General features: G+C 39.5%; 1 protein-coding gene across 1 annotated transcript in view; it reads right to left on the reverse strand.

The window, feature by feature from the left end:
• Window positions 1-12734, reverse strand: part of PDE3A (phosphodiesterase 3A) — a 159853-nt gene that overhangs the window by 68887 nt on the left and 78232 nt on the right. Inside the window, exon 2 of the mRNA XM_066319504.1 lies at window positions 8044-8094. Coding sequence (XP_066175601.1) covers window positions 8044-8091 — 48 coding nt within the window. The 5' untranslated portion in view covers window positions 8092-8094. The remainder of the gene's footprint in view (window positions 1-8043; window positions 8095-12734) is intronic.

The raw sequence follows: 12734 nt of genomic DNA on the forward strand, positions 1-12734 counted from the left end.
CCATAGGCAATCTATATCTGCATCCCACCAGTGGACATGCACTCCCTAGTCTAAGGAAAAGGGTGACCCACAAAAACTCCAAAAAAACCAACACTCACACACCAAAAAAAAAAAACAAAACAAAAAAACCCAAAAAAACTCACAAAAAAACCCCACAACACCACCACCACCGAAACAACATGACGCCCCCCCCCCAAAAAACCATCCGCTTCTGCCACTATCTCTGCTTTTCAAAATACCCAGACAAATGGCACCATGCCAAACTTCTTATACTCCTACCATGCTGCTTCTTCAAGGAGCCATTTCCCTAGGATATGATTGCCCACTCCTTGTTGCATTTCAGTCCTGATTCCTCTTCCAAACTGCACTGGTCTGCAGCACAGCTATGATCCTACAAACTGCAACCTTCCTGAACTGAAATTTGCTCACTGAATGAAGTAAAATACAATTTGAGTCTTGTCAGCAAGTTTCTCTGCCACACAACTGGATTGCCTGACTAGCACCAGGACTTGCACCACAAACCTGGGAGGAATAATGGTAGAGAAGGGTTTGTGTTGTGTTCCTGCTTAGTTATGGAGAATAGTGATATGACAGTGAAAGTCATTACTGAACTTCCACTTCACTCCTGTCCCCCTGTCAGTCATTTTGAGATAGAGAATTTTGAGAGCCAAGAGGATTCACAGGGTGGCTGACACCATTTAAAAGGTTTTTCTCCATCCTAGGAGTGATGGATGTGGAAGGTTGCAGGAGCTTTGCCCACATCATCTGGTTCACAAGTGCCAGTATGAAAGATCCTGTCCCACCTCAGAGCAGAGGGTAGAAAACCTGCAGAACAAAAAAGAAATGGTCCCACAGTCCCAGATAGTGCCTGTGGCTCAACTCCTCATTCTAAGAGAAGCAAGGACAAATCTGAGGCAGATTATTTCTTTGAGAAAGCTTTCTGCTCTGCATTGCTCATCTGCTGCATTAGAAAGCAAGGAAGTATTTCCTAGATGATTTCTTAATCCCAGACTCAGCTTTCTGCGCCTTTCTTGCTGTGCAAAAGCAACTCTCCTCCCCCAGCCCCAGCTCGATATTCCAACCAACCCACAACTCTCCCATGAGGCCTCTTTCTCACGACATCCCAAACCTGCAAATCTCTGCTCTGCCACTAAAGCTTTGAAAGCTTGTCTGCTGAATGAAAGGATAATGTAAGGTTTTATTAACAACAAATAACTGTGAAAAGCCACAAAAACATTCTTAACAGGAAACCTTTGTTGTTTTTTTGGTTTGGTTTTTTTGGGGTTTTTTTGGGTTTTTTTTGTAAACTGTTTTCAGGTAAAGTAGAAGGGATTTGGTTAGATCCAAGGATCACTGCAGTGACATGTCCCAGCAGGACTCTGCTTTATACATGAACACACAGTGAATATGGTTAAATGAAACTCAGAAAATCCCTTGGTTTATCATTTCACAGTTATGACTCAGTCAGGATCAGTTCATTTGCTGCTTAGCACTTTGCACAGGTTGCAGACTGTGGAAGTTTGTCCCATCAACTACATCAATGGTAAGGAACAGGATATTGCACTGTACATGCAAACTGCCTTAGGCATAGCTGTGCTGTAAATTACTGGCAGGTAAGGGAAGCATCACTTCAAGGGCTTGACACTAATCCATCACAATCTAAACTGGTGACTTAATGCCACAGAAAGCTTCACCACTGCTTTAAGCATGAATTCCCACTTGAAAAAATGTTACTGCTGTTATTGAACTGCATAATATATTCCTTTCAACTATCCACAACTATGTGTATGTAAGCCCCTACAGCAACTCTTGGTTATGTTCTTCTTATATCGTTGTGGAAATCTAGTTTGTGTTTTTAAGTTCACAGTCATCAATGAAACAATTAGAAGTTTTCATCATGGGGTAATGGGGGAAGATTTTTCCTGACTTAGGACGAGTATCAAAACCAACTTATGCTCAAAGGTTACAGCTCATGAAATCAACAGGGAATTTCAGGTAGATGGAAATACTCAGCAGCATTACAGCAAATATGTAACACCTCTGGTCCATTTGGTTACCACAACATTTTAAATCCATATCCATTCAGTGAAGGCATTCTCAGTTGCAGTTCTCAGGAACAAAAAATTAGGACGAGTCTAAAAAATAAGATCCTCAAGCACATACACCAAATAAAACCAACACAGAATTACTCCCAAACCTGTACAGAAACTTCAGGGAGGGCTTTCAAGCAATCTGAACAGCTGGATGGACAAGAAAGAAAAGCATTCACAAATTCTTTCCTTAGTTATGTAAAGGTAATTCCTTCTGAAATTATTGACAAAGCCATTCAAGATTCAAAAACTAAGAAATATTACAGTTTGTTAAACAGAGGCAAATATACAGTACTTAATTTATCACTATTTAACTTAAATTTACCCATGCAAAACACCCACAGAATAAAGATATATCTTCCATATATAAAAATGAACAGGTAGATCAGACATTTTTTATCAACCAAACCCAAAAAGATCTAATTCAGGGTTCACAGTTAAATCTACTTTCCTCACTCTTTCACACACATAAAATACAAAACAATGAGCGGAAAATTCCTTTGTCATACCAGAGCCTGGAAACCATGGAGACCTCTGTGATGTAGTGTCTGAGAGCATAAACAATGCTCAAAAGATCAAAAATAAAATTATATAACAATCTAGCGCCGAAAACCTCCCCAGACCAACAACCTGCAATTATATTGCCTATAGACATCATAACTACTCATGTTTTTTCTCTACCCTTACTTCTTAGACTGCTCCCCCTTGCCTAAACAGTTCTGGATGTCATTTGATTTCATACAAAGTACGCAAGATGAATAAAAATCACTTTATGAGTTAAAAAACCCCCAGAAAGTAGGATCAAACAGAGTATCAAACTTCACTGTGGACTTACACCTCCCACTTTCTTAAGTCACCTGCCACGTTGTTTTACTCAAGAAATAAGAGCAAGCCAAATATCTCATTTTACAGTTTGATTTTGTTTCCTTCCTTTTGGTTTTTTGGTTGGTTTTTGTTTTCACTTTAGGTGGCAATAAACCCATTTGGAGACATTTTGTTATTTGTTAACACAAATATCTTTTATCTACTGAGTAGAGAAGTAACCTACAATGTTACTACTTACCAGTCAAAATATAAAGCCATTTTGTCAAGGTCAGCCTAGAACGTAGTAAGTGACTGCATGCCTTTAAGGACTAAGAGATGAATTTGCACCAAAAGGCAGAGATGTTATTTTCATACAATGACTTGTGAACAGGATCAGCCTAAAACACTCAGGAAGTTGCCTCTTTGGGGTTGTCATCCTGCACAGTAACTGCATTTTCCTCCAGTCAGTCCTTACAGACTAATACTATGCTCAACTTAACTGTATTTACGTGCATCGCTTTCTGAGTCTCACTCTCCCAGAGTGGTAGATGGGTCAGGGAAATTTCCTCTTTTAAAACCCTCCAGAGGGCTTGGGAGACTGATAGTGGAACTGATACACAGCTCAGTGCAGCCAAGTACACCTCGGACCTAGGTGAGGAATGCTTATTTTTTCCCACGTACTGTGTTACAATATAATGTATGATGCAGTGCAACATTAGGGTTAGAGTGCTTCAAAGGAAATGGAAAAGTAAGGCTGAAAAACAGCTTTCCTTTGAAGTAACATTAGTGTCTCTACATCTTAACAGAAACAACATGACAAATTATTCACTTCCTAACAGAGCATTTATTTATCCTTTTTTTCTAGGAAATTTAAGAAAGCTGGACTGATCTGGATCAATTAAACTCCTTTCAGTACAATAAAATTAATCAACAATGCCTTATTATTTTAATGTGAATAATAGTGTGACAGCATGTGGGGTTTTTTTGACAACTAATATGTCTGAGATCTCTGCAAGTTTCAAGTGGTATGATTTATCTTTAAAATCTACAACTACATAAAATATGGCATGTAATCTGCCCTGCCCTTCTCCCTCTTAACAAAAATACACAGGAGGACACTTTTCAAAAAATGGGATACATTTCTGTCCATCCCTCTTCCTGTCTAACAATTGTCTCTTGCCCATGGATAAAGACTACTATCCATAGTCAACTGTTTTATACATGGAAAACTGAGATGGAATTATGATTGAGAACAGAGTGGAGCTGTAAGCTCACCAATATTGTCTCTGTAATTATTTCTTTTATTATCTGTACATCCCGAGCAAGGTATTGGAAAACAAAAAACCAAATCAGAGAATCTTGGAGTGCCTGGAGCAAGAAGTAGGAAATATACTAAATCACACTATCATTCATCACATTATAGTCCTGCTTCTGGCGGCAATATTGGCTTTCCCCAGTAGATGTTTACATATGTCCTGTTTACATCTGTTTTACTCTCATCTCGGTTAACACACTTGGAATGACACATCAACCAAGACAACTCTGAAAACTCTGAGGTTCTGCCAATGCCTCAGTGACTTCATGCACACATACATATATGTAAGATGTGAAATACAAAAAAAAGTCATGCACCCATCAGCAGAAGACTACAATTTTCCTTAGCCACTCGGTTTAAAATACTCCTAAAGCCTTCAGTAAAGTCACCTTTTTGAGACAGGGAGACTTCCTTGGTTAAATACATCTGCATTCATGGGCTGCCATGGCATCCCCACGTTCACAAGCACATGCCCTTGTAAAATCAGCTTCACCAACGTTTTGCAGCATTCATCTTGGAAACCGCAAATAACGACCAGCTGGTTCTCACTGTATTCAGAGAACCCCTACATCCCCATTAAATCACTGTAAGTCTCTTTACAGTGGCACTGAAGGCACACTAAGACACAACAGACTCCCAGAGCACAGTACCTGGTCAGCAGCAGGAATTGACTCCCACCTACGCTTCAGCAAGTACAGAGATTTCCGGCTCATGGTTCTCAATCTGCTCTAGAGGCTTTTCCAGACTTGAGAAAAAAAGGCGTCTGTCCCAAACCAGTGGCAAGAACCTTATTTCTGACTCCTGTTCTTCATTGTAGACAGCAGAGCTCCCTGAAGCACACAAGTTTTTGTGAGCTGCGAGGTCGAGACTGGTGAGACCCCAGCTTCTCCTGTTCCTCTAAAGCATCTGTGTCCTTGCAGTGCCACAGAAAAAGGCTGAGGCAGGGAACAGCCTGGCTCCCAGTGACGAGCTACCTCACAGAAAGAAGCCTGAAGTAGGTAGACAACACCAGACGCACTCAATCTGAAAATAGCTGTTGCTTAGGAACTGGAGGGGGTAAAAAACGCAGCACCTCGGATATATAATTGAGAGCTTTTATACTGAAAGAGAATTAAAAAGGCTGGACCCGTGTTCCTCTCTCCATCATCGTTCTTTTACAATGCTGGAGGAACGATTGCTCGATTCCACTGACTCTGGGGCTACGCCTACATCTCCAGAAAGCCAAACAAGTCTTGATGACAGAGCAACAAATTACTCCCACACATCCAAGAGCCCTTGTAAAAACATGTGCACAAAGGGTCCCACCTGAAAGATCCTGGGAGTATCAAGTACTGTGCTTTAGTAGGATGATGAAAATACAATCTGCTTTTTTTTTTTCTGCAGAGCAGTAATATGCCAAGGATGAATTCTGCTAGTCACACGCTCCTATGGCATGTGCCAACATCACAAATGGGTATATGAATATTTTCCCCTTAAATGATGTGGTTCTACAGACTGCATGTATATACTGAGACACAGAGAGAGAGATTTCTTTAGGTGGATTAAATATTCCTAAACACTTCGGAATTTCTTTAATTTGAAACTCAGTTTTGCAGTTTCATGCCTAAATTCTTAATTCTAACATGTATTGATCTTAAAAATTAAGCATGAAATGTAATAAAATTCACTTTCCACTTCCTGCTTCATTTCAAATCCATAGAGTAAATTCTCAGCACGAAGCACTTACAGCAGGCACTGCTGTCCTCAGGGATGAAAAAAGAAAGGAAAAAAAAAAAAGAACAAGTATGTAGCCAGGAACTCACTGCTCTTTGTAAGGCAACCTATAGTTCAATCTAATTAGAGCAGCCTTAATAGTAGAATTATTCCAAAAGAAAAGGAACGCTACAACATGCATCCACATATATGTGGGCAGTCTCTTAAAAGAGGAGTGCAACGATGGCCATGGTAGAAGTAACAAGCAAGTTAAATATTGTAAAGACAGCTTTTTACTTGTGCCATTTACATTCTATTGAATTGCAGATGCTTATCACGAGACAAACTGCTGCAAACAGAAATTCCCATAGGCCTCAGAGTATTTCATTTGACATCCTTCCCTACCTGTAACTACAGCACTTTGCATTTAACTCCTACGTGCAGAAAAGGAACATGTTTTCCAAGTGGGCCATTAAGGAGTATGACATGCACTGTAGCAGCTTCACCTCATGTTTCAACACATGCCATAGAAAACCTACTAGCTCTTAAAAAAAACCCCAAACCTTCACTGAATCAGAGGTTTTTTAATGAGTCTTGAAAGAATAACTTTATGAGTTCATATGTGGATTTTAGTTTTACATTATGGTAAACCAGTGATTCCACTTCCCTTTTTTTTCTTTCTAGGTTTTAAGGTATCTAAGCATACCTAACACATCACTCACCTTAATTTTTCAGCAAGATCTTGTTTTTTACAACAAGTGCATTTTTTTAAAAAGACACAAATTGGCAACCAATGTAACTCAATAACAAAAGGATAAAGTCTTTTTTATTACATGCAAAAATCAGGACCTCCCTTATTTCTACTAACCTTTCAAGGAACTTAATTAATTTAGGTTCAATACTATTGCCATCTAGACAACTTTCAGAGTCATGTAAAAGAGAGCATCTAAAGCTACAGTGGAATAACTGAGACATGTTTTCATCTCTCTAATGAAACTTTTCTTCCTTGGCTTTTGTGTCTGGGCATTAGGATAGCACATGGTAATCAGGAAGCTTGAGTCATTTTGGGACTCTTTATCGGGAACTGTAGTGAAAGAACAAGGGGGAATGCCTTCAAACTGCCAGAGAGCAGGCTTAGGATCATTGTTAGAAAGAAATTCTTCTCTGTGAGGGTGGTGATGCCCTCTCACAGGCTGCCCCATCCCTGGAAGTGTCCAAGGCCAGGTTGGATGAGGCTGAGAGCAACCTGGATAGTGGAAAGTGTCCTTGCCTGGGGCAGGGGTTTGGAATGGGATGATCTTTAAGGTCCCTTGTGACCCAAACTGTTCTATGATTCTACTGTTTTCTTTTCCCACCTTCTTACAGATCCTTTAATGCTTTTATGACACATCTGGACTGTCATTTGTACAAAGTATCCATATGAAAATCCTTCACCTGAAGTAAAAGCAAGTCCAAATTGCTGGAGCTCTAATAATGTACTTATGTTTTTTCAACACTAATGGGAGAGACTATTTTACCCAAGCAGGAAAATTCCTGAACATCAATATTGGTAGTGATGTCTCGTTTGCAGCAATTGCAATTCTATAGAAAATCCTAAAATGTATTGCGATACCACTAACACTGCTGGCATAATTTCCTCCCAGTGACCAGTCAAGAGCAAACACGTGGCTTCTCTGCACTGCCTCACACAGTTTTAACACCTTGGTCAATAATGAAAGGATTCATAGTGAGAGGGCCATCCAAATTTTACAAATTTGTCAGGTTAAAAAAACAAACAAACAAACAAACAAAAAACCCCAAAACCAAAGAAAACATACCCACAATATTTGAAATTGCGCTCCTTTGATGTCCTGATGGAGACAGCCGAGTAAGAAATGCTTTCTCCATACATCTAGTTCATCTTTCTGCTATTGGAAAAACCTTTCTGTTGGATGACTCAGCTCTGTCTGGATCAACTGCTTGAATTACAGCTCAAAAATTATATTAATGAAAGCTATTCTGGTTTTATGCTTTTTTCCATTGCCCCAAACCCTGCAAATATTAACAAAATTAACAACTTTGCCAAACTCAGATGGAAAACTAGCTTAAATGCCTCAAATGCAGCAAAAGCCAAAGTAAAACACAAAATACTGAGCAACTGACCTGTGAGCCTCTGGGTCCTCGTTTGTGATCCCATTCAGAATGCCCCATGAGCTGAAAAACAAAGAAAAGCAGAAGTGAGTGATAAATTGCACTCGTTAGTTTTAATTGAAACACTCGTGCTTTTATATCCATTACACATTTTTCTTGGAAATAAACAAGTTTGCTTTTATGATTTATTTCACACAGCTTTTAGCTTCATAATAAAGCCATATAACATTGTACCTTTGCATTCAGAACCCAAACACATCTGATATCACAACTCTGCTCACGTGAATAAAAGTCCCACTTAGATGCTACAGATTCAGCTTTAGCCAAATGTTTAATACAGATCTGGCAAAAGGACAGCTAATACATCAATAAGGAGATTACCAAAACCTGGGGACATTTGAATTATCAGCAATGTACATTTTTTATCAGCCATGATAATTAGCACAGCTTTAAATCAGTTTCAGCACTGAATTATGGGGGTTTTGTACATCTACTCAGGGATTTCTTCTGGGCATTGTTTGCTCCTACACACAGAAGCATTGCTAAATGCAAATATAAAAATATGTGAATGGAAGATAGGAGGGTTAATGTGATATGTAATGACTTACAGTCATGAACATTTTCTTGCTTATTTTTCCCAACATTCTTTCTCAGAGGAAATGCCTTCTCCCAGTTCAGAGGCAGGCAAAGAGATTTACAGCCCACATTTATTGCAGAACATGCTTTCAAAACACTCAGCCCAGAACAAGAAATTAAAACTAATTTACAAAATCAGGAAAGCCACATGCATGTCCTATGATGAGATTTTTTTTTTTATCTTATCCATTAACTGTTCCTACTTATACTTTTCTTTTCCAAGGGCCCTTTCTTTTTAAGTTATTACTTACAACTATCTACCTCCATAACTGGAGACAAATCACATATGCAGAGAAACATCAAAGATCAGAAATGTCACACAATTTTTATTACCTGATACAGCCTTCTGACTGGCCCCCTCATTTTCCTGCAATTTTTTTTCTATTTTCCATATACTGTTGGTGGAAACACTGACTATGCTGGGTTTCCCTATTGGTTCTCCACTACTGCTTGAAGCACAGCTTTGATGTTTATGAAAGCTGGCCTCAGTAAATGTGCAAAAACTACAAGAGATGCACCTACCAAAGGTCATGTGCTTCAAAGAGCCTCTGCCAGAATCCTTGTACCTGTCTTTCCTCTGTGGCTCCTGCCTCTCTGGATCAAAAAACCCTCAGTTTGACTTCTTAGCCCCTGTGCCTTGGGAGGAAGTAACTCCTGCTTTCTTAATTTACTTGGCTAAAAGAAAATTCATTTAGCTTGAGTCTGACCACCTGTGATTCCTAGCATAAGGGCCTAGATTTACCTCCAGGTTCCTATCAGTGGAATTAGCACAAAAAATAAAGACTCACAGTGAAGAAAGAAGGGTTAATGTGCCTGGCCTTGCTGTGGCCACTGTGGTTCTCCAGGCTCTACAGCACTTGGCAGCACACACCACATCTTCAAACCCAAGGGTAGCATAAGATCCCCCTGCCAGGTTTTTCATGCTCCTACCCTCCCTGAATCCATAGCTCACTGAAAAGTGGAAGGTTGCTTTATTACTGCCGCCGAAAATGAGAGGTGTAGTCCCAAGTCCAGCCTGGAATTTCTATTCCCGTATGTAGGGATGCTCCCAGGGCAGCCAGTCCCAGGAAACTAGACTGATGTGTTACTTGTGATCACCACTAATCCTCACACATAAATCAAGTCCTCTTAAACATTTGTTCACCTCTAGGCATAGTTTGCTCATCCTGATCCCTATTCTTGCCTGGTGCTTCACATCTCCAGAGTGAGTTTTCAGAGCGAGTTTCGGCCAACTCCTGCTCTGCTGCCCCACTCCTCCTCCTCCTGCCTAGCTTGCAGGTAGCTTTTATTTCCCCATCTCTAACCCTTCCCCTCCATGTGTGGGCAATCCTGGGGGGCTTCACAGAATGGATGTTGCAGCAGCAGCAGCTAATGCTACAGTGACAAGTGAGTCCAAAGGCTATAACAACTCATCCTTGCTCCATTTCCCAGTGCCTATCAACATCAATTACAGAAGAGAAGCCAAAGTCACCAGTGAAGCAGTCACAAATTCATAGGAACCAAAAAACTGGCAACCAATGTAACTGAATATAGAAAGACCCCCTTCTTTATTTTCTCACCATTTTATGAGCAAAGTCCTTATAGCAAATGACACAGCTCTTGTCAAATTTAATTTCTCTACAAAGATGCCTTGGTGGAATCAGCCATGTTTGTATTTTAGCTGATAGATCCATTGTCCCCAGCATAAAACCATACTCACACTGTTCTCTCTCACTGTGCCAGGATGTTCTGCTGAGTGACATGGGCTGTGGCTGTCACCAGATAAAACTGAGGCTGTTTTGAATCATTACAGTCAAATCCGCTACTTATGAAACCAAACTTTTCCTCCCATTTTTATAAAATCTTACTTGGCTTTAAAATGTGTTTCTCCCTCGTTATCTACAAAAACCTGTGCTCATCTCATGCTAGCATGTTCTTGGCATATGGTGGTCCCTATTAGCACAGGAGTGAAGGAATGAAAAATGAAATGAGAAGGATACTACACAAAAAAAGGCCTCAAGCTTTAAGACAGAAAGAATAAAACTTCAGAGGTTATAACAAAATCTCTGCCAGGCCAGCATTCTACAGAGGGATGACTGCCTCAGTGTGACACCCTTCAGGTCACCAAGCCACACTCTGCTCAGTTACTTCTGAACCTGATTTTCTTTTCATGGACAAACAGTAAGTGCTGTAGTATAATACCCAGAAAAGGAGGAAAGAAAGTATCCCTGAACTACTGGGCTAGGTAGAAATCACGATTTCCACAAGCTGAATAGAAATCAAAAGATGAAGAAAACAGAATAAAAAGCAAAAACAAAGCCCAAAAACAAACAAAACCCCTCCCCCACAAAAATAAAAAAAAACCCCAAACCAAACAACGAACCAACTACACTCAGAAAAAAACAGAACATGTGCATAAATCCACTTGAGTGAGTCAACCTTCTGAAATCATAGAAAAAGAAAATATATACTATTTAATTGATGCATGCATGCAGACATAAAAATGCATTTGGAAGTAGGGGGATTTATGCTTATCACTAACAGATGGGTTTGCTCCAGACCCTACCACCTCCTCTGAATGTTCTCTGGAATCAATTTGGTCCAGAGTGATGATAACAGCCTCAGAGCATCAAATCTATTATTCTTACTGACCAGGCAACTAAGGCTAAGTGTATCAGCAGCAGAAAAGGAAGGATAAAACCAAAATTAAACTCCCACACAGCTTATATGCACGCAGTCTCTCTTAGAAGAAAAGAAGCTACTTTACATTTCATCTGAAACTGTCCTGGAAACCCATCTCTGACAGTTTTAATACTCACAGATGAAAGCAGCTTTCAGGAATGCACAAAAACATGGGCTTTGCTAAAACCAACTGGTTGTTTCTACCCTAATAACTGACTTAGAGGTCTCCAGGGAAAACACTCCCCCATTCCAGCTGAGGGTGAAGACTGTCAGTGGAAGAGGAGGAAGGGAAGGAAAAGACCCCAATATCAAAACCCCAGTCACAGCCGGAAAAGGAGAAGTGAAAGGGATCATCTCCTTTTGAAGGCCTGTGCTCCAAATTCAGGTTTTTGCTATAAACACCATGAAGTTTCTTGGCTTGTGGTTTTAAAACTTATGTTCAGTAATGCAACAATACCTTCAAAGGAGTAAGGAATGGTATAAAGCACTGTCTGCATTAAATAACTGAGATACTCATATTGAAGTAGAACAAAGCCATTTAAAAATTAGCATCTTCAGCCCTCGCCTCTCTAAATGCAGCTCTTCTCCTATATGGTTATTTAATTAAAGCCCGAGCAAATGATTACATAAGGATTTCAACTTTCATTAAAATTCACAAAACATAATTCTTAGCCTCCTTAGTATTAGAGAACTGCAGGAAAATGTGACCCACACATATTGTAGAAGATCTAAGTAAATATAAAGACAGAAAGTAAAGTATGACAACTTAGATCTGTTTATAAGTCCTGTTTTTCCCTAATATAATATTTTCTTGACTAGGGTTTTAATTTTGGTACCCTTGAAACAGCAATACTGCTAACTATGCAATGGCTGGAAAAAAAACCCAACGAAATAAAAAAGACCTCCAACAAATCCAAGCAACAACAACAACAACAACAAAACAAAACCAAACCAAACCAAACCAAAAAAACTCCAACCATCCAAATCAGTCAGAGAAATAGAAAAGGCATAGTCTTATTATTAGGACCTCCCCAACTGGGCACAAGTCAGGAACAAAACCCAATATTTAAAATACAAGCAGTCCCATGTATATTCTTTGAAAGGGGAGGGAGTTCTCAGCAGCAGAACGCAACAGCATTTTGTAACCATATGGACTCACCAAAGCAAATATGACACTCAGCACAGTTTCATTAGAGAGAATGAGCAGATCCTTTCCTTGTAAGTATTAAAGAAGACAAATGAAATAGTTATATTTAGTGTTTAATAGAACCTTTTAAATCAATTCAAAGTCTATTCTAATTCTGTTCAGATTATAGTCTCTTACTCGGGAATTTTATATCGACACATATTTACACATACACTTTTACTGTTCTAAAAACAATTAGATGGTGATGACAAAAGTGAGC

Source organism: Sylvia atricapilla, chromosome 5 (assembly GCF_009819655.1).
Source record: "Sylvia atricapilla isolate bSylAtr1 chromosome 5, bSylAtr1.pri, whole genome shotgun sequence".
Taxonomy (NCBI): domain Eukaryota; kingdom Metazoa; phylum Chordata; class Aves; order Passeriformes; family Sylviidae; genus Sylvia; species Sylvia atricapilla.